We start from the raw sequence: 25,839 nt of genomic DNA, 5'->3' as shown, positions 1-25,839 counted from the left end.
CATCTACTGTATGAATTTCATTCCTCTTTCGCGAGTCCGCGGTTCTAAATACCAGGCGGATCAAGACGCGAAAGCTGGGCTTTGGACACTTCTGACCATGGAAAGAACTTCTTTAGCCCGTGCCAACTGATGTATGCCATGGGCTATGGGCCGTGTGCCAAATGCCATACGCCTGCGATGGATGTTGCCTTCAGTCCGACAACGTCTCTCGCGCTTGGCAGTCGTCGTGGTCTCCAACGATGCAAGTCTGTTAGAAAGAAGTTGCCTCTGCATTCACGCTGGCAAAGTGCCATGTATCGTCGTTCATCGGCCAGACTGTTTCTTTTTATTTCTCTATATTTGTAACTTTGTCAAAGTGAATCTTGACTGCGCACCGCTGTATCGCGGCTAATCCACACCCAAGGGCTGAAGCCCTTTGACCGATGGAAGCGCCTCTCGTTACTTGCCCATATTTGTTCCCAACGCCAGGTACGAAGAACTAGATATCCTTCTCGAATTTAGAATATTTTCTTCAGTCATTGACAAAGCTGTTTGCACGCACAGCTATTTTACAATCGCCCACAAGATTTGGTGTCCTCGTCTTTAATGCTCGCTTTCTCTCTGTCTCCTCATTGAATCATGACGATTTGGCATGTTCGGCTTTGTTTGCAATTGCATTGGTTTCGAGAAAATGATATGCCACAATCAGAAGCACGGAGGCTGCTCCAAAGAAGACGGCAAGGGAGAAGAGATCGCGATCGGAGATCATCCTGGCGACGGGCAATGCGACAGAGGGTATTGATGGTCGGGTGTATTGCTAAGAGGAGCTACATTAGATCACGAAGCCCTCATTGCAGCGAAAAGTCATAGCACTGGAGAAACTCACGCGAAACGCTGATGGCAAGACCGTCGAATGGTTCAATAATTGTATGCGATAGAGGTGATCAAGGAGGGAGGACAGCTGGAGCTTTCACGGAGCCTTGTCAGCCCAGGTACGGAGGTACGTACCCTCATGCTAGGTGTCGTTACGTCCAGCGAAGGCACCGTCCACTCTATTTCGTAATAAGCCCACTATTTTGTGTACGTGGTGACCACTGAACAGAGGACTGTAAAAAGAGGGTCGAGCACGTGATCTATCGATCTCATCCACCAAACGTGGCGGCCCGTCAAAAGTGACGAAACGACCAACTGATTCATTTTTCTCCACGACGTCGGGACGCCTTTTCATATAAGTCCAAATCGAGCGTGCCAGTTTGGCGTCTTTCCTTCGTCGAGTCCACGGAAGCAGTGGCCAATCTATCTAACACCGATATTTCATTCAGCATCGACATTCTTACCGACCCAATTACCTTTGCTTAAAGACCGTCTGCATTTGAACGACCCCGCCACCGCCCAACATGCCACCCAAGAAGGCCGATAAGGGCGGTGGTGCCGCCAAAAAGCCTTCGGCCACCAAACAAGTGGAAGACAAGACTTTTGGTATGAAGAATAAGAAAGGTGCCGTCGCCAAGAAGCAGATTGCCCAGATGACAAGCAATTTGAAGAATGGTGTAAGCCCTGAAGAGAAGAAGAAGCAAGCTGAGAAAGCTCAGAGAGAGAAGGAGAAGAAGGCCGCCGAGGACGCCAAAAGGGAAACAGAATTGCTTCTTAACAAACCTGCTCAAATACAAAAAGTACCGTTTGGTGTAGATCCCAAGACGGTTTTGTGCATTTTTTTCAAGAAGGGAGATTGCGAGAAGGGCAAGAAGTGCAAATTCTCGCATGACCCGAATATCGAGCGAAAGACCGAGAAGAAGAATCTTTATGCAGACACTAGAGGGCAAGAAGAGGAAGAAAAGAAAAAGCAAGAGACTTCTGCCGAATGGGACGAAGAACAACTGCGGAAGGTGGTCTTGTCAAAGAAGGGCAACCAAAAAACAACGACGGAGAAGGTGTGCAAGTTTTTCATCTCAGCTATTGAGGATGGAAAGTACGGCTGGTTCTGGGTTTGCCCCAACGGTGGAGATAAATGCATGTACAGACATGCCCTGCCTCCTGGGTACGTCATTTTCTGCCTGCTAACGTCTGTGATCATGTTTGTTGACCTGGCACATTGTAGATTCGTCTTGAAAACAAAGGAGCAAAGGGCAGCTGAGAAGGCACTTATGGACAAATCACCACTCAAGACACTCACTCTGGAAGACTTCTTGGAATCTGAGCGACACAAGCTCACTGGAACTCTTACCCCCGTCACTCCAGAGACCTTCGCCAAATGGAAGAAAGAACGCCTTGACAAGAAGGCTGCCGAGGAGCAGCTTCGCAAAGCCAAGGAGAACACGGGTCGTGCACTTTTCGAGAGCGGCAAGTGGCGTGACGAAGAAGACTCTGAAGACGACGATGACGACGCATGGAACATTGAGAATTTGCGACAAGAGACGGAAGCATTGCGTGAGACGAGGGAAGAGCAAAGACTGGCCACTATTCATGGGGGCGAAGTACCCCTGACAACAGAGCTAGCCGAGTCCGAGGATATCGAGGAACAAGCCGGCCAGGTAGCAGAGGCAGGCCCTGCCGGTGCTTGAACGAGATTGTTGATCATGGTTCAAGATGAAGGCTATTCCGGCCCGGCCTAGTTTTCTTGAGAGGAACGGACAGAGGCAATTCCGAGCACTGCTGGTACCGGCCATGAAACGACGGAACCTGCTGGACGACCCTGCATGTGTGGGAACTCGTCATTCCGAATGAGCGAGATGTATCTTGCTGCATTCATCAGTATTACGTAGCGCATCAGAATGGCCAGGGGAAGGAAGATTCCGAGATGATTTTGAAGTGAAAATCGAACTGTCTAGGAGAATACAATCCTTTTAGACATTGAGCTTTCAAAGACCACAATGAAAATGTTATCCTGTGCGTCTAGTGGATTCATCATCGGAAAGTGTGCTGCCGCCAGGATTGCTGGACTTGGTCACCGTAGTTTAGGCAAACCATGCTGTTCTTCAGTCATGCACTGTTGCCTCCAACACGTGGACTTGCCTGCATCTGGAGCACTGTTTCGGTGTTCGCCCCAAGGCCATTCATCACAACCTCGTAGTATATTTGGGCAGTGTTCTAGTGGGCTTGCCTGAACCAAGGGGGACCCTTGTCCATCTTCCCCATCTTGCTGATGGAGGCGACGCTGTGCACGATATTAGCCGGCAAATTCGCCCCCAAAAGCCACGGAATTCTCATACACGCCATGATGGGGCCGAAAAGACATTCTGATTGCTGGCATGATGCCGTAAGATGGATGTGGGAAGAGGGGTCGTGCAATACTTGGAAAATACCCCTAGTGCTAGCTGCTGGTAGGTACGAGGTACCTTGGTACTTGAGTAAGGTCTGGTACTTAAGTAGGTTGCTGTATATTTTGGTGGTACAGGTAGTGGGATCTGGCCGCTTCAGTGTTGATGAGAACAGTGTCAATGGACGAGCCTGGAAGAAGCATGCTCAATGGCAGGTAACATTGTCACTGGACGTTTAAGTCGGTTCCAACCCAACCACGAGGAACATGAAGCAGATGGTAGCACTCTGGCATGTGTTGGGCACAGTCACAGGACGCTGTTCGTCCTCAAGTACCTGAGCACTTTGGTTTGGTAGTTCGGGAATGTGAACTGTGATGCACAACTTGGATCAATGAACTACCAGACTAATCGCAACGAACTCGTGTCGTGGCAGGCTTCAGGCTTCAGGCTTCCCGTCTTGTCCAAACATCGATCTACGGATGGTAGTTTGTCCCCGCTTTTGCCCCTCCGCGGTGAGGCATGCCATTGGGTAGCAGTGGAGCGCACTTGCCGCTGTTTGCCCAGCTCCACAAGCTTACATGTCCCGCATTTCATCCCGAGAGAAACAGTAGCAGTACTACTCCGTACTCCGTACAGTACAATACTATGATTGTGTACAGGCAAGATAGACAATACTGGAAATATAGAGAACGTAGGTCTTTGCTTCTCTATTTTCCTTTTACAACTGTATTTGACCCTTTTCTAAGAATCAAATCATTTGAAGCTGCATCTCAAACAAAAGGTAGCTTTTTGTGTCGTGGAGGCTAAAAGCGACGCTGCTTACCTAAGGCATGCGTATCCAGGTGCTGCGAGGTAGGTGCAATGTACTCTGGATGGAGTACTCGGTTCAAATCGCAACCACCGGATTCAATTCTTTGGTTTAGGCTTACGCCGTTGAACGAAACCACAGACCTACGTAATGACACTTGATGGTTGGGCCATGCGATGCGTGAAACGGGCGAATTGCAGGCAAATGACGGCCGGGAGTTGGGTTTGAGACGGGTGTGAGATGGGCGCGAGATACACATCAAGATGCGCAGGAGATGGCACCAGATGGCACCAGATGGGACCCTCGAGACGCTCAAAGTGGCATGGTCGATGCAGCCAAAGCACAAGTCACCAATGTCGACTGGGCTGTTGTTGAAACTCCAACAAATGCAAATGTCCAAGTGGTTCGTCTTGTTCTGCCTGTGGCCGACAACTCGCCTTGCACCCGTACATCTCACCCACACACAACATTGAACCTTGCTTCTTTGCTGAGGCCGTTTGTCGAGCACGCTCTGGAGAGCTGCCGGACACAAACCTCTTCTTCATTGACCCTTTCCTTGAATGTTGTGAAGTTGTTCCTCCTTGGATCGAATGCCAGCTCTGTCCCGCTCCACCCAAGTGCTGCAGCCCGTCCGCACAGGCCACCAAGGAACCCGAGCACTGACATGGAGCTCCCCCAAGCTCCCTTGGACATTTGATTGTTGCAGCACTTGAGCCCTTCCAGACGCTAACCGGTGTCTCCAGTCCACTGTGTTCGCGGCGCCAGAGCGTCATCCACGCCACCAGACCACAACCACCAAGCGTCAAGAACCCCTCCTTCATCGAACAAGCTGTGAATAGCCGCCTTGGTTGTCCAATTCTCAATCACCGTTTCCCGCCTCTCTTTATACCTTGGGTGTCTTCTCAAATTTTTAAAGGGCCGCTGTTCCCGCCTGGGCATTAGCAGCTGCCAGTCCTCGAGAACCGCTGCCGCTTTTCGGTGTCGACTTTCGCCCTCGTCCCCCATCAGTACTGGATACTGAACCGACCATCCGATTGACATCCGCCGGTTGATGGCAGCAGTGCTTCTGGATAATTAGGTCGTGCTGCCGCCCGCGCACACCCCAGGCTCGCTGCTGGTCTCGTCGCTTTTGTCGAGATCACCGGGTCTGAACCGCGCGCGCGTGTGTGCCGTGGCCGTCTATACCAATTCGCCCTCTCACCTTGCTGCCTGGACTTGCTGCCACCTCGTCTTCTCTTGTTTCCCCAGGCTCCGGGCAATTATAACTGCTCAGTGTCCCGGGACGAAAGACGGCCGCCCCGAACTTGTCCAGAAGCATGACGGTGGAAGCAAAACGCGATCAGCAGCAAGATGTTCCAGGCCGCCTCATCGCGACAGCAGTCATGCCTTCTTCCACCACCCGCCCACGAGACCACGCAAACTCGTTCGTCAAGCGTTATCGGACCGAAATAGCTGCCAGCTCTTCGAGCGTCTTCTCTACGCTGGCTGCCTTCCCTCTTGACAGTGTCAAGACTCGCATGCAGACCTACCAATACCGTGGCTTCATTGACTGCGTCAAACATACTTATCGTACTGAACATCTGGGTGGTTTTTTCCGAGGTAAGCATTGGCTTCCTCCCTTCAATGGCGCTGTGATGGGGGTGGTTGTGTCGCAATTGGCGCGCTTTGGTCGCAGTCTCAACATCCAAACCAGACGACCCCTATGGCCCTTTTACATGTATACCGAAAAAGGCGACTCGACGAATAGCAATACTAAATTTTTGTGTCTTCTTACAGGTGTCATGGCCCCCATGGCCAGCATTACTCTCGTCCGAACCGTGTCATTTTCCATTTACCAACGAGCGAAATATTCATATGCGGCCTGGGTAAAAAAGAATATGGGATATGACATCCTTCGTCATGTGAACAAGCCGGGTACATATCCAAATCTATATTCGGTGGCCTGCTTCGGTGCCGCAGGCGCCACAGCCGGCTCTGTCATTACATTTATCGCCTGCCCGTTTGAGCTTACGAAGCTCAGTGCACAGGTATCTGTGCTACTGGCAGAAAGAGCAGGCAACTGTCAAAAGAGCAGAGCGGTAGCGTCGAGTTATCAGAATAAGGGAACTTTGAGGACCATGGCCAACATTATCAAGCATCGGGGCATATTGGGGCTATACACAGGACTCAGGTTACACTTATGTAAGCTTATCAACTCTCGGCGAGTTCCTAGAACCGAAGGCTAACTGAAATCAACTAGTGCGTGATACACTGGGGACATCGATCTACTTCATGGTGTACGAGAGCGGGAAGCAGCTCGGAACAACCCTAGCAGGGGACAATCCAAATAGCAACAAGTTGGCGGTGGTAACAGCCGGCGGCATGTGCGGTCTTGTGTCTTGGGCATTAATCTGTAAGCATGCTTCATGTCTCTACCACCTTTGGCTCCTGTCGCAACTAACACCATTTAAAGACCCCATCGATTCCGCCAAAAGCATATACCAACGGAACTCACTCCTCCACTCCCGTGGAGAAAAAGTCGCTCCTGCCCCAAAGATCGAGTTCTTCAAACGTCACATGTATCGTGGGTTGGGTGTCTCCATGAGCCGTTCATGCCTTGTTAATGCCATCTTTTTTTCGTCATTTGAATTCGTCAAGAAGCGCATCAAGACGCTAGATGATGACGACAACAACATCAATAAGTCAAGGACATAATGTCACAACAAAGTGAAATCCCTTCTTTTCTTCAAAGAAAAAGAGAAGAAATCCAAGCCTAAACCCCTCCGGAAATTAGGTTTGGTGACAGCCAGACGGCTGATTGTGCTTTACTTTTACTTGGCAGGAGGCCATCCTGCACATGCATACCATGAAACAGGCGTTTTTGCGGTTCCTTTTTTTTTTTTTTTTACACATTTATAGTCTCGGTGTCGACCTTGATCTATGGAATATGTTTCCATAAAGAACTGCCGTGTGCTCACGAAAGTTCCTACAAACGACCAGAAGTGTTTAAAGTTTGGTCGCATTATCAGGGCAAAGGAATGAGACGGTGACAGCTTTAAACGGCGCTCCGTCTAGAAAATGGACAACAGTGGGCAATGTAACATAGCAACCCAGGCGTGTTCGACTTGCTTGCTCCAGGATTGTTTGTGAATCACAAAGATAGCACCGCGGTGTCTGCCTGGAGACACTCTAGCGTAACTGGCTACCGGTGCTTCAATAGTATGTTACTCTAAAGTTTATCACATGAAAGACATTATTTAAGCCCTGCCAATGGTGCTCGTTTGTGCAACAGTCCTTGTGTCCGGGCCCTGCGTCGTAGAACAAAATGGAACTCGACAATATGGCGAGTTCTTTGGGCCACGGTCACTTTGTAGTCCAGTCGTTGGCACTTTTGCGCTTCAGAGCGGGCCAAAGCTAGCCTTTGGCTGTCCTCCTCTAATAAGGGTCGTGGCACCGAGTGTACTGTCGCGTTTTTAAAACGATGAGACGCAAAACCCACACCAACACTCACGTCAGAGAGATATTATGGTCTCAACCTAACGCAAGGTGCCGTTATAGAGTGTCGGATGAAATATCTGATTGCGTTTCCGAAAATACAAATTGCCGAGTTTTTTTAGACCTCTTAAGGGGACCGTATATGAAACTCCATGTTACACATCAGTCATGATAATATTTCAGAGATTGATATTCAAACGAAATTTGCATCTCGGCAAAAGTGGTCAAAAATTCCCGCTAAATTGAATGCAGTGAGATAAATCCAGTCGCCGGAAGCAATGCAAGCAATGCCTCGTGGCAATCAGACTCCCTGAATCCGGATTTTTCTTAAAAACACAGCAAGCAATGCCAAACAACACGTGCCATCATCTCCCTTCCCTTCTAGTCTCTTGCTCTAAATCTGTAGAACTGTACTTTTTTCCTCTTTCCCTTCCTTTTAATGATGCCATTGGACTCATCGACATATGTGCATGGCTTCATCCACAAATACACAGAAAAAAAATAATAAATGGGTAGGAAATGCTCATGACCATGTGTAAACCCTCATAAGTGATGACGTCCCTTCTTCTCCTTCTTCCAATATGCAAATTTATGCACTGATGACTTTCCATCACTGAAGCTCGGAAAGTTCCTGCTCTACCTGGGCCTTGACAAGCTCCCGGACCTTGCTCACACTCCCCTCTACCTCAGTGACCCGTTTCTCCTTCTCGGATAGTCCGACGAACTCTTTAGGCAGTACCTTGTTCTCAAAATCGAAGCCGTCTTGTCCGTTCAATGCCTTCTCCACTGCGCCGGAAAATTTAGCCGGGTGGGCTGTGGACAACGAGATGTGGTGAACATCTGGGCTGGCGTTGGCGGCGGATCTGATGGTGGCAGCAACACCAACGGCGGAATGCGGGTCCAGAACGTATCCAACCTTCTTGTACAGAGCCTGTATGGTTTCCAGGGTCTGGTTGTCGTCTACCCGCTCACTGTCAAAGTCGCGCTTGGCGCATTTCAGAACATCCTGGTAGACGGGGCCGAATGATCCCGTGGTCTTCAACTCCTTAAGCCACTTGGAAACCTCCTGGCCTGCCTGCTTCTTGTTCCACTGGTCGTCCATGCCCGCACTTGCAGCAAATTCGTAGGCTAAGAACCAGAGCAGGCGCTCAAAGTTGCTAGAAACCAGAATATCCATGGCGGGGCTGAGAGTCTCCTTGACGCCCTCGGGGGCGATATCCTTGCCATCTTCGGGCGCGGGCTGCTTCTCGTACTTTCCAGTCTTCCAGAAGCGGTCCAAAATGTCGTTTTCGTTGGTTGCGATGACCAGTTTCTCAACAGGTAGCCCCATACGCATAGCAAAGTACCCGGCCAGGATGTCTCCAAAATTTCCAGTGGGTACGACGAATCGAATCTTGTCACCAAGCTTGAAGTTTGGGGATTGCTTAACCAGGGAGAAATATGAGTGGAAGTAATAAGTAATTTGTGCCAAAATACGAGCCCAGTTGATAGAGTTGACAGCACCAACGTTGATGGGCTTGTTGGCCTCGGGATCGGCGAGCATGGATTTCAGGATATCCTAAAGATCAAAGTGTGTCAGTCAATCTTTGTGGGAGGTGTAGTTGAATGATAGCATATTGAACGTATAGTACCTGGCAATCGTCGAAAGTCCCTTCAATGGAGAGGTTGTGCACATTCTTATCCAAGACAGTGGTCATTTGCAGCTCCTGGATAGGGCTTACGCGGCCCTTAGGGAACATGATGAATACCGAAACATCCTTTTTACCGCGTAGGCCGTAAATGGCAGCGGAGCCAGTGTCACCACTGGTAGCACCAACGACTGTGAGATGATGACGGTCTAAATCAAGGGTTAGTCTAAACCTGGTGGACAAGCAAGATGTTGCTGCAGGACCGCAAGTACAAAGGCAGGGCGTCTGCTTCCGTCACATTAACGGGGTATAGGTGGCAAAGAACCATACCTCTTCCAACTTTGCCCTCATTTTTCCTAGCTAGAAAATATTCGAACAGGTTGCCAACAAATTGAAGGGCAACGTCCTTAAAGGCAAACGTGGGACCGTGGAAAAGCTCGAGAAGGTAATGGTTGCCGTCAAGCTGGACGAGCGGGGTGACTTGGTCGCTGCGAAAAGTCGAGTAACTTCGGTTGACAAGGTCCCTGAGATCTGGTGAGGGTATCTCGTACTGTGAGATATAGAGAGACATGATTTCGTAGGCCAGGTCCGAGAAGCTCAGGTCTTTCCAGCTTTCCCAGGCCGTAGCCCTGGGGACCTGCTCGGGAATGTACAGGCCGCCATCGGAAGCCAAGCCACGTAGAACGACCTCTTCGAACGAGCACTACAGCCAAGACAAGGACGTTAGCAGGAGAAGAGAATGGTTAGGCGAGCGAGAAGAGAAAGAGAAAAGATGAATTGGTGTAGCATATGGTATAGGCATTGCCAATTGAGCGACGTAGGATGTAACCAGACGTGAGCCAGGGGTTACCGCGGCAGCGTTACTTACATCACTGTCCTCGCCGCGAGTGCTCAGGTAGCGTTGCGACGGTTTATGAAAGTCGCTAGACCCCTCAGAAACTCCGTTTTGTGCCATTGCCCCGGTATGCCAACTTGTGCACTAGTTCGAGGCGAAGCAGAGTGTGTTGTTGAGTATCCAAAGGCTGGGAAGAAGCGGGCCGAGGATCGGTGTTGAGGAAATGACGCCCACGGGGGAGAGACGACAATGAGGGGCAGACGCAGCAAGTCTCGGAGCCTCGTGAGCCTGTGTATTGCGTACGACAGAATGCTCAAGTGGGAAAAAGAATCCGGGGGGGGGGGAGAAGAAAAAGAAGAAGAGATCAAGACAGCAACGCCCAGCGGAAGTGGCAGAGGCCGGAGGACAAAGCGCGGTTGGTATCGAAGAATGGAAGGGCAGAAAATTCAAGATGTCGAATTTGGCCAAACTTGCTGGTCGGCACTCCGCCAACCGCCAACCGCCAACGTTGGTACCCTTGCCTACTAAGCACCAACGTACTTAAGTAAGTACTTAAGCATGTACTCTGTACTCCGTACCATGGGCCTTTAGCACCAAAAACTTGCAGCCACTCGCCGCCTGTCGAGTCAGCCCCTCTTCCCAAACCAGCCTAGTGCGGGGTGTCTCTGCCACGGGGCCCTCGCTTGGCGGCGAGGTCAGACAGGAAGTGACTGCTGCGGTTGCGTCTTGTAGGTATAATATAAGTCACCGTCTTCGGCCCAGCTTGACAAAACGCCAATACGGGTTGTGAACCGCCTGCTTCCCTGCATTCGCCGACCTCAATGCCGGGCAATTCCCAATCCATTCTGCCTCCGCCTTCTGGTCCCCTCCAACATTTTTTGACCACCTGAATTCCGCATACAGATATAGGATTGGAGCCCGATCCACGTGGTCTTCCCACCTCGTCGTCTTTCCTTGGTAGTTGACCCATCGACCAGGCCGCATGCACCAAGTCCGCCATCGGGCAGCACCTAACCTGACGGACCAACGACTTACGATACATCAACTCGTTATGTACTGTTGCATTGCGCCGCGCCCCAACAAGAAGCATGTCTTTGTCCGTCCGCTCGCCAGCCAGTGCATCATGACGTAATACAGCCAACAGCAGCGTTGAATCGCCCAGACACTGTGCTTGCCACTTTCCATCCTCAGTTCCAGCTGCACAAATACCCCTGTCACCGCTAGTGTGTAGATTCGGGCGTGGCATCAGTTGGCCATTTCGTCAAGAGGGGGGGAGTTTCGGCTTCGAGGCTTTGAACGCTCTGAGGCTCGCGCAGCTCATGTAGATGCGCCGAGGTGCGTTCCCTCGTGCCTCACGCAACTTGTTCGGGAAGTTGGCCTGAATGTTCAGTATCTGATATCCGGGGAGCTCACCTTCCTGATGGAGGCTCTATGGATTGACAGCCTTGAATACAAGTTGCCACGGTTTATGCATAGAAAAGGAATACGCTGCTGGCGTTTCTGGGTCTGAATCGAAGTTGCGTGGTAGCTAACACGTCCACGTGGCACTGACGAGCTGAATATGAACCCTGTTATAAGCATGCACCAGCGAGTGTACCAAAGTCGATGGATCCATGAAACCACCATGCAGTGCTTGACAGTACTGGTCGTACCAAACATGAAATATGAAGATGCTAATTGGCTTTGGACGGGCAATACACATACACATACACATACAACGCCCAGACTGCCGTGTTCGGCGTCTGCAATTTCAATTCATTACTTCGTTAAGCTTCCGGTATCTTTTGCTCCTTACTTAGTAGTCGTCCATTATGCATTTCCGCATTCCGTGACCACTGGCCGAATCGTGACAAAATTAAGAATAATTATACAACATGTCTCTAGCCTCATTTGCGGATGACTTTCAAAAGCGGCGCGATTCTCGTATTCTTGCTCAATCCGACACGATATAACGAACGTCCTAACCCTCCCGTTGGCGTGGATGGTGTTCTCCCCGCTGCTTTCTGCACTGCGGAAATGCCGGTGCCAACTTTAGCATCAGATATAGGAGTGCCTGGTGTTTCTTTCGTCACCGGCTTGACTGCTGCGTGGTTCACCGTCTCGGCAACATCTGGGCCCAACTTCTCAATGTGTGCCGCTTTTACATCCGGTTGCGGTTTTATACCCGGCTCGGTATGGGTATGTTCAGGAATAGCCGGTGCAATCTCTTGCGCCTCATCGTTGCTGTCAACCTTGAGCACTGCCGCGGATTTCTTCGGCCTTCCACGTTTCCTTTTACCATTTGTTTCTGGATCCTTTTCCTTTTCCTTTTCCATTGGTGCAGCCGTATCTGTTTTCCTGGGGCGGCCTCTTTGTTTCTTCCCCGCTACCGGCTTCGGCAACTCTTTCTCTTCGAAAGTCGGGCTGTCATGCTTAGCCTCCCAAGGCGAATAATCTCCCCCGTCACTTTCGTCGTCTGAATCTATAACCACCCTCTTGGACTTTTTCCTATCCTGTACCTTTGCCGTACCCCGTTTCGTTTCTAACACCGGCATGGGCACGGCGGGAGAAGCGGGTGAGGAACCCCGCGCTACACCCACCCGAGCAGTCTCTGGGCCCCTTTTCTCAGGAGTAGACTCAGATAACACCGCATCATTTGATCTCTGCGTATTGATATTAGTGGCCGTCCCACTAGACACGACGTTGACACAACGCTGCTCCAGAGGTTTTGTCGCGGAGCCCAGCGTGCCGTCGTGAACAGACACAAGCCGCTGCTTTTGACGTGTCGATACCCAGGACGGATCGCCCTCAATAAGCACCGTCGAAACCAAGTCATCTGAGCCTGTGTCCTGTTCCACCCGTCTCTTCTTCCTGCTTTGTGCAGTCATCTCGGGGAGCTCGTCCTCCTGGCTAACATATCCTATATCATCCAGCCGTCGTCGCAAACCCCTCGTGATTTTAGTCCTGGTGCTCAACGAGCCTTCCTGTTTCTTGGATGGCTTGGGCTGTGCAAACTCTGGGCTGCTGGGGACGTCCCACAGGCTCTTGTCAAGTATGCCGGTGCCTCTCGTCTCCTGGAAGCCATTGTCGAATGATGAGGCGTCCATGACTTCAGTAATTTCTTCGATTTGATTCGTTACATGCTCATTTGCCGCGTCCCGGTGCTCGTTGTAAATACTCTTGAAGAAGGTCGAGTCCGTAGAACCAGATGGGTGCGTCGCCGCCGTGGGTGATGAAGCTTGCAGAGGGACGGCTTGTGTGACGCGCCTAGGGGAAGAGGTTACGTCTGACTCGTCGCCGTCCGAGTCTTCAATGACTACTGGTGTCATTTTGTGGCGAAATTTGCTAACTTGCAGGCATCAGCTCGGCATATCTTTCCTACGGAGTTACAGGTCGGGGATACGCGTGGTACGAGTACGCGGGGGTTGACGCGGGTGCACGTGACACCATTTTTGACAGGGTAAAGCAGGGTCCAAGGGTGGCACGTAACTTCTTGTTGGACGGAGACTTTATTGGGTGAGGCACGTTGAGCTTTAAGCATGCCTCGAGAAGGAGGACTTGACACTTTGGCACAGACACGGGGAGTGCATATCTACCTACAATAGGTACTTAATCACCTAGGTAGGTACATACAGATGCAGATTGGAGCATGAAACCTTGAATCATTCAACGTTGAGACAGCGCCACCTAGAGTTCAAGTGTTGCACTTGGCGATACTCGGTTGCCCCTCAACCCCTTCAACCCACCTCGATTGATTGAACCAATGCTTGGAGGGGTTCCCAAGCTTCAACGTACCTACGGGTACTTACCTGGGTACTACCTGCCACCCGCCACACGGCCATTCGCTCCATTGTCTGAAAGACTGGAGGCTTGACTCCGGCTCGACTGCCATGTTTTTCCGAGCTGCTGTCGTCGGCCGCCACCCCTCTGCCCCTCTTGCAACCAAGCTTGGCTTTGCCTGCTTGCTTTCCTTGTGCCTATCACGCTGGTGAGCTCGACCACACGCCGTTGATTCGGTGATTTTTGTCTCCATCGACTGCAGAGTCTGCCAATTGCGCCATCGCACCACCGCCTTTCGCCGTGCCTTCAGCGCTGTGTGCTCTCGTCTGCTGCGAACATTGGATGTGGGCCCTTGGACTCGTCCTCCGAAGCGCCAATCAGTTGCAGGCTCAAGTTCCGAATCTGTGACGTGTTGCACACATGTAAACCTCTCTCTCTCTCCGTGACTGAGACTAGCAGTATCGTCTCCCGTGGTGGTGCTCGGAGCATTCACGTCTTCCATGTACCTACAAGTGCAGGTATATGTATGTACTTACTCAAGTAGGTATGTATAAGCATCGGCTCGACCGTTTTACCGACCAATTCGTCAATCTGCTTCATTGCATGTACGGAGAACCAGCAGGAGATAACCAAACTACCAGAGTGCTCCGTTTTCCGGACAAACTTTGGCAAGTGGAGCAGACAGGATCAAAAATCGTTTGCTTCGAGGCCAGATTGCCCCGTAGCTCCAAGCTCGTCATTTACTACGTTGACGCCACCTTGCTTGCCGTCCGTATTCGTGTTTTTGTTTTCCAAGTCGCCGATGGCCCGTCGCCGACTTCCCTGCTCCTACGGCTCTTGTGGAAGCCTCTCAAGCGAAAGTGTGTAACGGCCCCAGTACTTTGGATATGCATAGCAGATGGCTAGGCAGATGGAGCAATACAATAAGAGCCGGTCAAGTCAACAGGCCTTGGTTCCTACTTGAAGCTTTCATACATGCTGCTGGTGAATAGCGCCTAGGGCTTGCTCTGCGGCGTGACATGATTCCGATGTCTCATGGATGCTGCGAATCTATTACTTACAGCTCGCCTTCCGTTCTGTTTGTGGACATCTTGATGCGTGTGGACTAAGTCTGCTTCATCTAATTAACTGCCTGGTGCCTAGTCGCTTACATCGTCAGGACACAGGCGACTTGGGCCACTCGTCAACTACCTGGCTTACACCCGCTCTTCCGCCTCGATAAACATCTACATCTTCATCATCCATGGACGCGTGTCACTGCCTGTAACTGAAGCTGGTTATGCGCTCCTATATACCACATAGTGTCGGCTTGCGGGACAAAGTTGGTTTCAAAAGGCGATATTTCTACACCCATGTTAACCACCTGTTTAAGACCAGAGACAGACATTTTCGTCGGCCGACGTCGAGGCGGAAACTATCAACACCCCAGAGGCTCGACATTGCTCCCGTAATTCGGAACCACGTAGGTCTGAATAGTACGTATACCGCATACCTTGGTACTTAAAGTAAGTAGGTACCGGGGAAGGTACCAGCCTTACTTGGTAAAATGGCGAGCAGACCACCATGCGGCTGGGGAAGGAGCTGCGTGGCCATCGTTTCGCTGAACCGAGCAAGTGGAAGGAGCGGCAGGATTTAAAGTTGCATTGATCCAAATCACTTCCCCTATTGTAATCGTACTGTTCTTCCTGTCCTTCGCTTGTCAAGTCATGGCAGCCTCGACAACCATCTCTTTTTTTTCACCCTGCTCCCTGCCACTTAGGACTGCTAGAATTCAGGTCCTGCAGCACCAGTGACCAAGTCTACCAGCACCGTCAACTCTTTGCAACCTTGGCATGCCACACAGCAATTCATTTCACGCTCCTCGGCTCAAGATCCTGCCCCAGTGCCTCATCTCCACAATCATCTTGAATGGCAAAGCACCTGGAAATGAGAACTCCTTAGCCCTCACAATCTAGGACCAAATCATGCATGCTCTATGGTGCTGTGGACCGCGGAGAAGCCGTGGCTCAGCCGGCAACAAGATCAGCTTTACTTCCATATTCAGAACTTCAAATACTCCAGCTGTGAACACCAGAAACTCCGCTGGATCGAACCAGGAATGTAAAGACGGAAATCCAAGTGAGCAGATATCTCCGTTTGAGGGCCCTGTGGAACTTTGCCAGCTTGCTAGCACCAGCCCAGAGAATGGCGATACTGGGAGCCTCATTCCTAGCACACGAACAAGCACATTTGAAGGGGTCAAGGCTAGAATAGTTAAGCATTTGCCGCAGGATAGCGGGCCCAGACGACATTCTCGAGTGTCCATTGGACACAGTGACGAAGAGTTAGCAAGACGAGCCGAAGTTAGGCGGCTGCGACAAAAGCGAATTCAGGATGAGCTCAACAAGGATGACGGCAATGACGGCCAGAGCAATGGGTCACATCAGAGCGCCAGATATCTCTCTACGCTAATTGATATGGGGAGCCCGTGTAGCGGTCCGAGGGATACACTTGAGTTTACATTTGATGATTGCGCGCTGGCGTCTCGTCCCACGTCGTCAGACCTTTCCTGCAACCAGCATACACCGCCTAAGCAGGAAGATTGCCAACAAGACGCAGATCATGATGAAATATGTGCCACTCGCGATTGTGGCTCTCCGGTTGATACACAGTCAAATAACGATGAACTGCTTTGTCGGTCTCGCCCTATTCGCGGCCCACTACCAGAGAGAAGATGTGTCTCTATGGTATCAATATCCCCTCGACCATCCAGTTGCCAGCCCGGTTCGCCTCGTCTTGACAGAATCATTGGGCCTGACAATGAATTCAATATTCGGCATGGGTCACATGCCTGGGACGACCAATCTGCCCTGGGTATATGGCTGATCGCCCAAGGCATGAAGCCAGCTGACCACTTTGTGTTTCAACCTGAGCACGCACCCAGGGATGCAAATACCGCACAAGACAACATTTGTTTGCCAATTGAGGGGCCGGGTGGCGTCGATAGCATCTTAGAGTCATCGTTCTCTATACTTGACCGAGTCAATACTGCAGAGTCTCTCCTTCCGGCGCACACCGAAGAGACACACGAGGGTTCAATTCATCCCGCGTCTGTTAATTCGAAAAGATCAGACACAGATCAACTACCCACCTCAGATACTACTGCAAAATTAAGCACCAAATCTCAGAAGTCCAGTCACCCAGCCAACAATGGGTCCTCGAATTACCCATCTAAACTGCCTAGTTTTGATCCTAGTCCGTCAGGATCAGAATTACACGGATACGTGCTCAGCCAGAGAGACTTGGATAATCTCGAGCTTTCACCTGTTCATTGTATGTTAAAGATCAAACATTGGCCGGATTCTGGCTGACCTCGGCGCAAGGGTGTGGAAATTTGCCGGCTTGGAAGGATCTGGGACACTCTGAAGGCCAAAGTTCCTATGCAACCGCAGAAGAGGAGCCATCCCCGCAACTACCAAGGGGGGTCAATGCTTCAGAACTTCGAATAAATCCTATATCTGAATCACAGCAGATCAAGGATGATATGGTATACCCTAAGAAACTTAACTCGCAAGAATCGGTGCCAGGGCTGGACGAAAGCATCATCATTACAGCCCAAGCTTACGAAGATTTCGTAAACCGACCGACGCCAACTCTGGGCCGAAAATCGTTCAAAGAAAAGCTACAACACTCTTTATCACATATCTCAAAGCTGAGCTCCAGCAGCTGCAATAGCTCAGTTAAATTTGATGGTCCCAAACCTGAAGCTGGCCGGGGCTGGGTAGTCAACGGCAATAAGTGGCATAATTTCATCAACCGCACCTCGTACGACAACACAGAATCTATACATGCTATGAACCCGCTCGCGCAATCAAAAACACGACAACATGGGCACCGAACCGATTGATTGAGCGGTGGGTGTAATTACCCAATTACCCAGGTTGTTAACCTTGGGTAGCCAGGCAACGATGATGAAATCTCGCCCTCGCCAGACATCGGTCGTCAAAAAATACATACATAATTTGATCTACTATCGCCTAAGGACGCTGCGAGCGGTTATTTCATCAAAGAATGTTTTAGATGAGGCTCCTGTGTGGTATAAATATGCAGAGTCACTTGCCTGGCAGAAATTGTATCATATCTAGCGAACTTCATTATCATCGATATACTCGAGTCATAGATGTAAGGTCATTGTAGTTGCTTGTCGCATTGACTAGCTAGAGTAATAAATCACTTATTAAGCCCGTTTTCCGTATTAGTTCCAAGACTTTTAATGCCAGTATTGGCAAGCTTCATAGCTATCCCAACAATACCTAGAACAATCTGTTACCGGCATGATTCCTTGACAATATCTCATCATCATCCCAGAGACCCACGAGGTTATTCATTAGACATTCTCATCAAACATCATGAGCCCTGTTGACCTCTTTATCCTTCTCCAGCCGGTTCTGTTCCTCCTGACGCAACGAGTCCTCCTTCATCTGTCGCAATGCAATACAAAACGGCGATTTATTCCTAATGGCTTGTCCCTTCCACAGGAATACGAATGGAATAACGCTCATGGCAGCACTCAGCCCTCCCAGGACGGCACACGCACCGGATATACCGAGCTGATTGAACATGGCTCTTGTGGCTAGCGGCAACACAACTGCTAGGCAGGACCGTGTCGCGGAGGCCGCCGCATTAGCGGAAGCAGCATACACCTCGTACGCGTCCGTCAGATAATTTAACAAGGTCATAAAGATAAGTTGGAAGCCCATCCCAAAGGGTAGCCCCGCTAGCATGGGCACCACAAAAGATATACTCGGCTTCGCGGTGAAGCCCAGCCAGAAGAGAGATATAACAAACAGCGGACCACCGACGGTGGCGAGCGGCACACGACGGTATTCATCAGTCGTGGCCCACACTGCGCCGCGGGAAGACGCGCGAGCGACGTAGGCGTCCCAACTCCAGAAGCAGACCATGCTCAGGAAGGCGCCTGCTCCAATGGGCAGGTAGCAGAGCCCCGTGATGCCGGGGGAAAGACCGTAGCGGCGGAGGAAGATGATTGGGAACGCCTGGAAGGACATGTAAAAGATAGCGTAAGCAAGGGCGAGGTACGAGCAAGTCGCGGCGACGATGGGCTCGAAGAAGAGCATGCGGAGGGGTCGGGTGAGTACCCTGCTGACGAGCTGGGGGAGGTCGGTTGTCTCAAGGTCGCGGGGGGCGACGATGGTGGCGGATTGGCTTTGCTGCCGGAGCTTCTTGGCGCGGCGGGCGAGGAGGATATGGTGATGAGTTTCCGGGAGGAAGATGAGCATGATGAATGTGAGACCTGCATAGAGAAGGGCGATCCAGAATGTCCAGCGCCAGCCAATAGTTGGTGACGCGAACCCTGATACTATTGGCCCGAAGATGGGGCCGAATACTGTTGTCTGTTATGGTGTTAGCTTCTGATATGAGTTGTAGGATGGGTTTTTTTCCTTGGAGAAGGGGAAACGCCGTACGACTAGGAAGGCGGAGTACGCTTTGCCTCGTACACGAGCATCGCCATATATGTCTGCCAGTATGCCAGCTACCACGGCTATAGGTGCACTGGCAAACACGCCAGAGCATAGACGAAATCCTAGCAATGAAGACCATGTTGGTGACAAGGCGGATGCCATGGTAAAGAGGCAATAGGCGAAGAACGTCGCGGTGGTAAGATATCTTCTGCCATACTCCTCACTGAGCGGTGCCCAAATGACGGGACCAAACACGTAGCCGAGGAGGAAGATGGAAATGAGAAGGACTTTATGCTCTTGCGAGACGCTGCCGAATTCGTCAATGATCTGGGGGATGGCCATGCAGGGGAGGGCCGAGCCCATGGTTGAATTGGTGACGAGCATGCATGTTACCGTGAGAATGTAGGTCTTTTTGAACTATGGTCATGTTAGATTGGCATCGGTGACATGAATAGATACGGGTTTCTTTTACAAACGACCAGTTGTGAGGATTCTCCGGGTCATTGACATCCCAACCGATGACAGTATAGCTCTGGTCGCTTCTGCCTGTCCGTTGAATAGCATCAGGTGAGCTCAGGTCTTGGATCACGCTGTTGCGGTCATTTTGTTGTTGTGGTTCAACATCTTGGGGGTCGCTTCCGCTGCCAGTCCTAAGCAATTCCAGGTTCATTACTGCTATAGTCGAGTAAGATTAACCTAGTCCTTAATACTGTAGAAAAGGGAATAATGCATACCATTCGCCGGGATAAGGTTACCAGACAGCGTGTCATTATAATTGCTTGTAGACATGATGCTACATGAGGAGTGGTTGCCGCGTGTATAGGTCAGGAAAAATGGATTTCTTCAAGCATTGCCGCAGCCTGGAGAAATCTCATCTACAATTCTTGGAAACGACACTGGCTTGTCATAGGAGTAGAAGATGAAGATGCTCGCGGGAACGGGGGGAAAGATGGGATATAACAGAACAGGGTAACACAAACCATAGCCTACTTAGTACTAACATAGCTTAGAACGGCGGGAGATGATCACTCTCGATAGCTTCGTGCCATAATGTGAGATGTCTTGGAACTAGGATCATCGCCCTGCTCACATGTCTCGTCCCCAAACTGGGTATAAGTGAGCAACACACCGAGAATTGGCTTAATCTCCTTTCTACGGAGAACGATGTTGTCTTCGGTCAGAATGGCTGGTTGGGCCCTTCACAGGTCTTCAGGCTTCCGCTGACCTGCATGGCCTTGGCATAGGCGCCGAAGTTACACAAAAAATATAAGACATAGCCAGGATAGAATGCAGCCACCATGCCTTCCATGCCTTGGTACTCCTTGAAACAGGTTGGGGCTTAATCCATATCCTCGCATCCTCCAATGGTACACAAAACTGGGAAAATGCCAGACCTGTTGGGAGACGAGGTCAGCCGAGGACTAGAAGTCATCAATGATAAGCCCAGCACATGGTCATCCTCAACCATCATGACGCTCGACTCCCATGGACACACAGTGTCAACGAGTGAGTCATCAAACTGGCCCCATCCATTGGGTTCAACCCAGCAGTCCATCCATAGCTGCCAATCGTGACACGCAGGTCTCGAATCTCGGTGTCAGAAGGAAGAAATGCAAATCTTCGTCTAGCCGATGGGCGAGTGGGTACACACGTGCATGTTTAGAATGATCAACCAGCATTTCTCCGGTGAAGTGTGCCATCTTGATTTTAGAATATTTTTGATACAATGTTTTCCTTCCTTTGGTGTTTATTTAAAAAAAAAATGCTTATACTTCGAGGTTGATTTGCTTTCCGAATCTGGCGTACAATTCGACTTTGAGTTGCTGCATCTCCTCGCGTACCGAGCCGATCTTGTCTTCTAGTTCGCTCGTCTCTTCGTCAATTTTCGTCGTAGCCGCTTCCAACATCTCTTGGGCTTGATCAAGTGGAATGTGAAAGAATGCATCGCCGATCTTGTACCTGCAGGGACATTGGTCCATAAGCGCGTGAAAGGGGCGGATGCGATACGGAGATTGGCATACTGAATCTTTTCATCTTCATCCGCTAGCTCCAACTCGGTCGACAGGTCATCATATTCCTCTTTCTCTTTCTAGACATTGCCCAGTCAGTGAGTGTCTCGCCGCTGGACAGGTGGGCAGATGGGGTCGGCTCTCTGCCAAGGGTCCTCACATTCTTCAACCTGAGTTCCTCCTCCATGGCCAGTTCCCTCTGATGCAGCCGGCTAAACTTGTTGATCTTATCCTGGTCTTCTCTGCGGACCTCGACTTCGTCGCCTGCCTGCTCGTCCTCCTTGGAGAGCTGGGCATGTCGGTCAGTCGCGCACGATCGTCTCATGAAGCGGAACCACAAATGACGATATTAGAAATTCAACCGTACCATACGCCTCTGCATTATTGAAGCCATCGTATACAATACGGAATACTAGCTCGTGGACAGTCTCTCGGTTTCAACTGAATATTGGCGCAACGTTGGCACCCCGAAGCTGTATGGAAACCGTCGTTTGTTACGAGCGCCTTTCCTGATGTTCAGTCTTGTGGTGGGGGTACTGTGTGGCTTGGCAGCCCCGCCCGGAATTCACACAGTTCCATCACTCTTGCCGATTGGCTGCCCCACACATGCCTGCCTTGCTTGTACGACTTGGCGCAGCTCTGTCAACACAGACGCGCAGTGCGTGGTTGAAAGGCAGCTCTCACAACACATTTGGATCGGGGCATCGCGTTCAATAAAAGCCTCAACCATGGCACTCGGTAAGAAAGCATATCCGCGGGCGACCGTTAAGAAGATCATAAAGGCGCACTCAAACATGAGTGTCAAGAAAAACGCAGACGTCACGGTGAGTAAGGCGTTTCGGGACGATTCCATCTGTGTTACTAAGCGAATATAGATATTCTTAAACTACGTCCTCTTCATGGAAACGTGTGTACTGCCGGCCTTTTGTCTGTGCTGCTGCAACTAACTGAGTTGATAGACTCGTCAAAGAAGCAGCCATCTACGCCAAGCAGTCAGGCGAGCGCGGCTTGACGGCAAGGAGTGTAAACAAGGTGACCAGAGTACGTTCATAATTTGTTCAGCCCACATGGACAACCTCCCGCATGGCTAACCATGATGCAGGATACACTGGCCAAGTTCAAGGGCTGAGAACATCGTAGGAGATTCCTGCGTGAATTATTGCTTCCATGGTTCAATCTGGTAGGGCATAGCAAAAGGACGAAGTCAAGCAACAGACCAAGCAAACAGCTTTGTCTTACCTTACGAGATGGAATCGGCGGAAAATAAACATGGACATTTGTCACGCCAGGGTGTCACACCTGACACTGGCACATGATACATGGCAGACAACAGAGTACCGGATGCTTTGAGACCATTGTATCCATATCGCAACCTGTCTGATGTCCGAAGGTGGCCTACTGTGTTGGCGTTGGCAGTGGCGGCTCTTCGGCGCCGAACGGAGGGGATGGAGCTGGGCTGGATGAGGGGCCAAGGATAAGTAAGGATAGGCACGAGACCATGCATAATGGCAAACAACGGCTCTTCCCGAGTGCAAACAGATGAACCAGTCGTAAATCTGAATAGTAATGACAAGGCTAATTGCGCTTGTGCCGTCTTTCTCCAACAGACTGCAATTGCGCCGCCATACCACAGTTTCAACATGGGCATTGGGCAGTGGCTCACAGACAGACTGATGTCGACGGTGCGGTTCTCTCTGGTTCTAGAACCGAACACGGAGCACTGGACAGCTCCATGTCATGAAGAGCTTCGCACCCCAGGCGACCCAGCGCTGCACAGGGGGCGGCGTTTGTGGTCCCGCAGCATCAATGATCAATCAGGCTCCAAACAAGCCGCCAGCCCAGTTGACGTGAACAGACCAACCTCCACACCCGTTGGATCACACCGTCGACCCCGACTCTTCCTCTTCCTCCTGCTCGTTGCCTGATCAGCCGAACCCGATTTATCATTCTTGTCTCTCAATCGCCTCTCTCTTGTCACACGGCATCCTTTCCGCTTTCAAACATCCAGCTAGACGTTCGGCATCGAGCATAGTAGAGATATTGAAAGCTCGAGCATCGTTATCCACCAAGCCATCTGGAGCTTCCTTGCGACAACCTGACGATCCCCCTCCCTCCAAAAAAAAACATCCTCGCAGCGCACAAAACTTGTTAGCAATGCCTGCAGCTGCAACTCAACCCGCCCCCAGGGGGTCCAAGAAGAAGACCACTGGTGCTGCCAAGCGTGCTGAGTCGCCCGCTTCCAGCATTGGATCCCGTGCCGCTGCCGATTTGTTGGACGAGGATTTCGAGAGTTCCGACATCATGAAGCTGCAAAAGTAAGGCTCTCTTCGAAAGAGATGGGTTGGAAGCTGCAATGCTAATAGTTAATCTCACAGGAGCATTCGTAATCTCAACAAGAAAATTGTAAGTTGAAGCACTCTGTTGTACTGTACACATTTTGCTCCGCGACCTTGCCTTCAGCTGGGCCACCCATCCACCCACTTCGAAAAACTGACGCGCCCTCTGCCAGACCAATGCCTCAAAGACAGATGCCCTTTTGAGCCAGGAACGGCACGCTGGCAAAACACTTGAGCAATTGGTCAACGAAAAGACCATAAACCCAGATCAAAGGGCACAGATTGAGAAAAAACCCGAGCTCCAGGCCCAGCTTGCCCAGGCCGAGGAGCAGCTCGCGCAGCTCCGAAAGGTCCATGAGCAATACCGTTCACGAGCCGCAAACGAAAAGGCTGAGTGGGAGAAAACGTTGGAGAAGGCCAAGGCTGACGCTGTCAGCGAAGCCGAGGCGAGCTTCCAAAATTCCTTGAAGGGTAACCTTCTTCTCCTATCGCAGTTCTTGCGCCTCGCTGCCTACCGCCGTGAGGAAGCTACCGATGCCGAGTCGGACGAAAGCCAAGCTATCGAAGGTGTTCTCCTGGCAATCTATGCCGGAGACGACTCTGCCGTTGCATCAATGTTGAAGCTCGTGGAGGGTACTGAAGACAAGGTTCTCAGCGTGCCAGGAGAGCAATTGCAGACTACTTGTAAAGACCCCTGCCAATGACTGCCGCTCTCCCTGTTTAGAGCAATACTATGTACTAACACAATCTAGACTCCGTTGTCAAGACACTAGCTCAGGAATACAAGGCCCCGGTCTACAGTGAGGTACCAGCCGAAGGAGAGACTGCTGAGGTGGTTACTGACCCTACTGTGGCAAACGTCGCAGCCATCGAGGTCGCAGATACTGATGTCTCTGCTTCTCCTGGGGAGAAGAAGGCTGAGGCGAGCAATGGTCACCCTAGTGCCAATATATCCAACACTGCCGCCAACGCTGTGGCTGAGAGTCACTGGGATACTGAGGCCGGTCTCTCCACCTCGCAGGAGTGGGTAGATGTGAAGGCCTCACGAGACATTACCGAGACTGATACTGGCCTGACTGACACGCCAGCCTCATCTGGAAATACCCAGTCTTGGGCGGACGAGCAGCCCGAGCCTACTAAGCCTGTAAGTGAAAGCAAACTTTGAAAGCTGCATGCCTGGTAGAATAGAAACATCTAACGCCTGCTATAGTCTGATGGTAATGATGGATTTCATCAGGTCCAGCGTAACAAGGGCCGTCACGAGCGCGAAGGAAATGGCAACTTGCGCGGTCGAGGTGGTCATCGTGGTGAGCACCGTGGCCGTGGCGGTCACCGCGGCGAAGGCCGTGGACGTGGTCGAGGTCGTGGTGGGATGTCCTCTCGCCCCCGACGAAACGAAGAGTCCTAGGCCAACATCCCAGCGAAGTTAATTCGAACCATAATGAGCGTGCTTTACGGCAGCTCTCACAAGAAATGAACTGTACATCATGTCATGGCGGCGTTTAGCAGATTTTTGGCCGGTTTGGGGGAAACAATACAGTGGGCTTTGGGAATTGCTTTTGCATTGCATCGCATCGCATCGCATCGCACTGATCATTCTGAGTGATTTGGCCCTTTAGGTTGCATTCTGGAGGAATGGTGATCTGGAGTGGGCGTTTAGCCTCCGGTTGATGACTTCAAATGTGGAGGAAAGGCAAGGAGGAAGGGTTGGCAGGGCTTGTATCAACAGAAAACAAATGTGTTTGTATGGGAATATTATACGACGTCCATAATGATGGCGTAATGACTGCTATCCGCCTGCTTGGTTATATTTGGAGCCAACTGATTGTGTGCCTGTGATGAAGCTTCACATACCCGCAACCGACGGGTGGACCCACGCAGACCGTAGAGCACTCTGGAGTCTGCAGTAATTGACGATAATTTTATAAAAGAAAAGATGAAAACCACTTATTAAATTATTATAAAAATAAAAATAAAAAAAGGCTAAATAATCACATGAACCTATTAATAACATAATTAATAAGCTATGCTTAGCTCTAATAATAATAACGCATAATATAAAAAAAAATACTAAACGCGTTATAATACGTTAAACGTATTAGCTTAAAAGGTGATTCATGACCTCACGCGCTGGCAAAAGCTATCTAGAGACGGCCTCTGCCACTTGAAGCGTGGAATAAAATACACGTAATGCCAGTGACCCACGCGGGCGTGAATCACGCCCCGAAAAACAAACACGTATTTTATCATAGTTTGAGCATACAGAATAATATAAAAGTAAAAAGTGCGCAA

The 25,839-nt window shown here is 50.6% G+C and overlaps 8 protein-coding genes across 8 annotated transcripts; 4 read left to right on the top strand and 4 right to left on the bottom strand.

The window, feature by feature from the left end:
• Positions 1–1,376: 1,376 nt before the first annotated feature.
• On the top strand, positions 1,377–2,540 carry MAA_02605 (zinc finger domain-containing protein; the record flags this gene model as incomplete). Its single annotated transcript, XM_007820603.2, has 2 exons — positions 1,377–2,017; positions 2,078–2,540. The coding sequence occupies 2 exons, from the start codon at positions 1,377–1,379 to the stop codon at positions 2,538–2,540; spliced, it is 1,104 nt and encodes a 367-aa protein (XP_007818794.2).
• Positions 2,541–5,360: 2,820 nt separating this feature from the next.
• MAA_02604 (integral membrane ornithine transporter of mitochondria) lies at positions 5,361–6,738 on the top strand (the record flags this gene model as incomplete). The annotated part of the gene is made up of 3 exons (XM_007820602.2): positions 5,361–6,225; positions 6,284–6,436; positions 6,497–6,738. The coding sequence occupies 3 exons, from the start codon at positions 5,361–5,363 to the stop codon at positions 6,736–6,738; spliced, it is 1,260 nt and encodes a 419-aa protein (XP_007818793.2).
• Positions 6,739–8,128: 1,390 nt separating this feature from the next.
• MAA_02603 (threonine synthase) lies at positions 8,129–10,101 on the bottom strand (the record flags this gene model as incomplete). The annotated part of the gene is made up of 4 exons (XM_007820601.2): positions 8,129–9,076; positions 9,150–9,355; positions 9,477–9,849; positions 10,015–10,101. 4 exons carry the CDS (start codon positions 10,099–10,101, stop codon positions 8,129–8,131), a joined length of 1,614 nt encoding a protein of 537 aa, XP_007818792.2.
• A 1,766-nt stretch (positions 10,102–11,867) lies between these two features.
• MAA_02602 (AT hook, DNA-binding motif protein) lies at positions 11,868–13,289 on the bottom strand (the record flags this gene model as incomplete). The annotated part of the gene is made up of 1 exon (XM_007820600.1): positions 11,868–13,289. The coding sequence occupies one exon, from the start codon at positions 13,287–13,289 to the stop codon at positions 11,868–11,870; it is 1,422 nt and encodes a 473-aa protein (XP_007818791.1).
• Positions 13,290–15,704: 2,415 nt separating this feature from the next.
• MAA_11086 (Glutathione-dependent formaldehyde-activating enzyme) lies at positions 15,705–17,626 on the top strand (the record flags this gene model as incomplete). The annotated part of the gene is made up of 2 exons (XM_011413052.1): positions 15,705–17,052; positions 17,103–17,626. 2 exons carry the CDS (start codon positions 15,705–15,707, stop codon positions 17,624–17,626), a joined length of 1,872 nt encoding a protein of 623 aa, XP_011411354.1.
• A 493-nt stretch (positions 17,627–18,119) lies between these two features.
• On the bottom strand, positions 18,120–19,991 carry MAA_02601 (major facilitator superfamily transporter; the record flags this gene model as incomplete). The annotated part of the gene is made up of 4 exons (XM_007820599.2): positions 18,120–19,133; positions 19,206–19,619; positions 19,675–19,877; positions 19,937–19,991. The coding sequence occupies 4 exons, from the start codon at positions 19,989–19,991 to the stop codon at positions 18,120–18,122; spliced, it is 1,686 nt and encodes a 561-aa protein (XP_007818790.2).
• A 977-nt stretch (positions 19,992–20,968) lies between these two features.
• MAA_02600 (Prefoldin, subunit 4) lies at positions 20,969–21,593 on the bottom strand (the record flags this gene model as incomplete). The annotated part of the gene is made up of 4 exons (XM_007820598.1): positions 20,969–21,161; positions 21,224–21,291; positions 21,372–21,500; positions 21,579–21,593. The coding sequence occupies 4 exons, from the start codon at positions 21,591–21,593 to the stop codon at positions 20,969–20,971; spliced, it is 405 nt and encodes a 134-aa protein (XP_007818789.1).
• Positions 21,594–23,365: 1,772 nt separating this feature from the next.
• On the top strand, positions 23,366–24,955 carry MAA_02598 (uncharacterized protein; the record flags this gene model as incomplete). The annotated part of the gene is made up of 5 exons (XM_007820596.1): positions 23,366–23,526; positions 23,587–23,614; positions 23,721–24,231; positions 24,300–24,691; positions 24,758–24,955. The coding sequence occupies 5 exons, from the start codon at positions 23,366–23,368 to the stop codon at positions 24,953–24,955; spliced, it is 1,290 nt and encodes a 429-aa protein (XP_007818787.1).
• Between the last annotated feature and the right edge of the window lie 884 nt (positions 24,956–25,839).

The sequence above is a fragment of the Metarhizium robertsii genome (assembly GCF_000187425.2).
Source record: "Metarhizium robertsii ARSEF 23 chromosome Unknown MAA_Scf_4, whole genome shotgun sequence".
Classification (NCBI taxonomy): Eukaryota; Fungi; Ascomycota; class Sordariomycetes; order Hypocreales; family Clavicipitaceae; genus Metarhizium; species Metarhizium robertsii.
The sequence above is the reverse complement of the archived record's forward strand: the minus strand, read 5'-3'. Positions and strand labels throughout refer to the sequence as shown.